At 60.4% G+C, this 1,645-nt stretch overlaps 1 protein-coding gene across 1 annotated transcript; it reads right to left on the reverse strand.

Annotated features, from left to right (window-relative positions):
- Positions 1–8: 8 nt before the first annotated feature.
- LOC114616205 (mRNA decay activator protein ZFP36L3-like) lies at positions 9–1,310 on the reverse strand (the record flags this gene model as incomplete). Its single annotated transcript, XM_028761721.1, has 1 exon — positions 9–1,310. A coding segment is annotated over exon 1 (1,302 nt), but the record flags the coding sequence as incomplete, so codon positions are not given.
- Positions 1,311–1,645: the final 335 nt, after the last annotated feature.

A 1,645-nucleotide genomic window follows, 5' to 3' on the forward strand; every position in this document is an offset into this window, starting at 1 on the left:
GCGAGGGCAGCCCCAGGAGCGAGGGCAGCCCCAGGAGCGAGGGCAGCTCCAGGAGCGAGGGCAGCTCCAGGAGCGAGGGCAGCCCCAGGAGCGAGGACTGCCCCAGGAGCAAGGACTGCCCCAGGAGCGAGGGCAGCCCCAGGAGCAAGAACTGCCCCAGGAGCGAGGGCAGCCCCAGGAGCAAGAACTGCCCCAGGAGCGAGGGCAGCCCCAGGAACAAGGGCAGCAGCTGTGGGGCCAACAGCAGCCTGGCCAAAGACGGTGGCTGAAGGCGTTGGCCCGGCAAGGGGCATCTGGAACTGCGTGGAAGCCGCCAGGCCCATCTGCTGCTGGTTGTTGTAGGAGGCAGTAGAAGTTGTAGTAGCAAAGTTCGGGTTCTGTGCCTCAGGCGAGAAGCCACCCAGCTCCTGGTTGAAGGTATTGTTGGCGCAGTCGTTGAGCGGGTCTTTACCAGCGTCGTCTTCGGAGGGTGGAGTAGGAGTAGGGGAGGAGGTCTTGCAGCACAACATCCTGAGCAACGCCTGTTGGTTGAGCAGCAGAGGTGCCTGGAGGGCATGGCTGTTGCCCGACAGGAAGCCCGAAGGGCTGTCACTCTGCAGTCTGAGCTGCTGCTCCTCGTTAACGCCCAAATGTTGCTCATTGGAGCCATTGAAGGTGTTCAGCTCCTCGGAGGTGCTCCCGGAAGGCACAGGTTGCTGCTCAGGCTGGTTGTGAATAAAGTGGCAGCGGGTGCCATAGGGGCAGAAGCCAACACTATGGAAGGTGCGGCAAGGCTCCGTCTTGTACTTGGGGTGCCTTGACAGGGTACGCAGTTCGCGGTGGCCATGCGCGAACTGGCACTTGTGGCCGTACCTGCAAACGCCGCTTTCCTCAAAGGGCCGACACAGTTCAGTCTTGTAGCGCTCAGAAGTGGCCTGGGAGCTGCTCGCCTTCTGCTGCTTAGGCTTCTGCTGGAGGCTATGTTCGCCATTCCCTGGGTGGACCTGCGGCACCGCGTTAGCCCCTGAGGGCTCCTGGGGAGCTTCACAGGACATCGCACCAGTTGCCCCCAACTGACCATTAATGCAGCTGTTCGCTTCTCTCTCAAAACTGAACGACCAGTCCTCGTTGCGGCTGAAAGCGCTGGGAGCCTGGTGGTCGAGCTCTTGGGGGTTTTCGGAAGATGGTGGCGGAGCGGTGCTGGGAGCCTGGTGGCCGAGCTCTTGGGGGTTTTCGGAAGAAGGTGGCGGAGCGGTGCCAGGCATTGAGCTGGAGTTGGAAGGATCAGCTTCATTAGTGTTGAGCGGACGGTTCAAGTTGTTGTTGGCCATAGTTGTCTCAGTCTTGTCTACTGTCTCTATTTTAGAAAGTCCGTAGACGTATGGACATTGTCCTGTGTCCTGCTCCGTTCTGAACTATAAGTAAGGAGGACCCGGAGAAACCTTCGAGGGAGGCAGAGCCAGCGAGCTCAAAACACGAGGCAAAAAGGGCAAGTAGGAGGAGCTGGGAGGAGCCAAAAGTTTGCGTCCCTGCCCACCGGGAGGGCGGGGGGGGGGGGGCGGGGGGGGGGTAAGGGGGAAAGCAGCATAAGGCAGACTGGAAGATGCAGGTACGCCACCAAGTGGAGGATGAAGAGTAGTAGCAAAGATCTTAGCGCCTCGCTCAT

Source organism: Grammomys surdaster, unplaced genomic scaffold, assembly GCF_004785775.1.
Source record: "Grammomys surdaster isolate TR1022 unplaced genomic scaffold, NIH_TR_1.0 309111, whole genome shotgun sequence".
Classification (NCBI taxonomy): Eukaryota; Metazoa; Chordata; class Mammalia; order Rodentia; family Muridae; genus Grammomys; species Grammomys surdaster.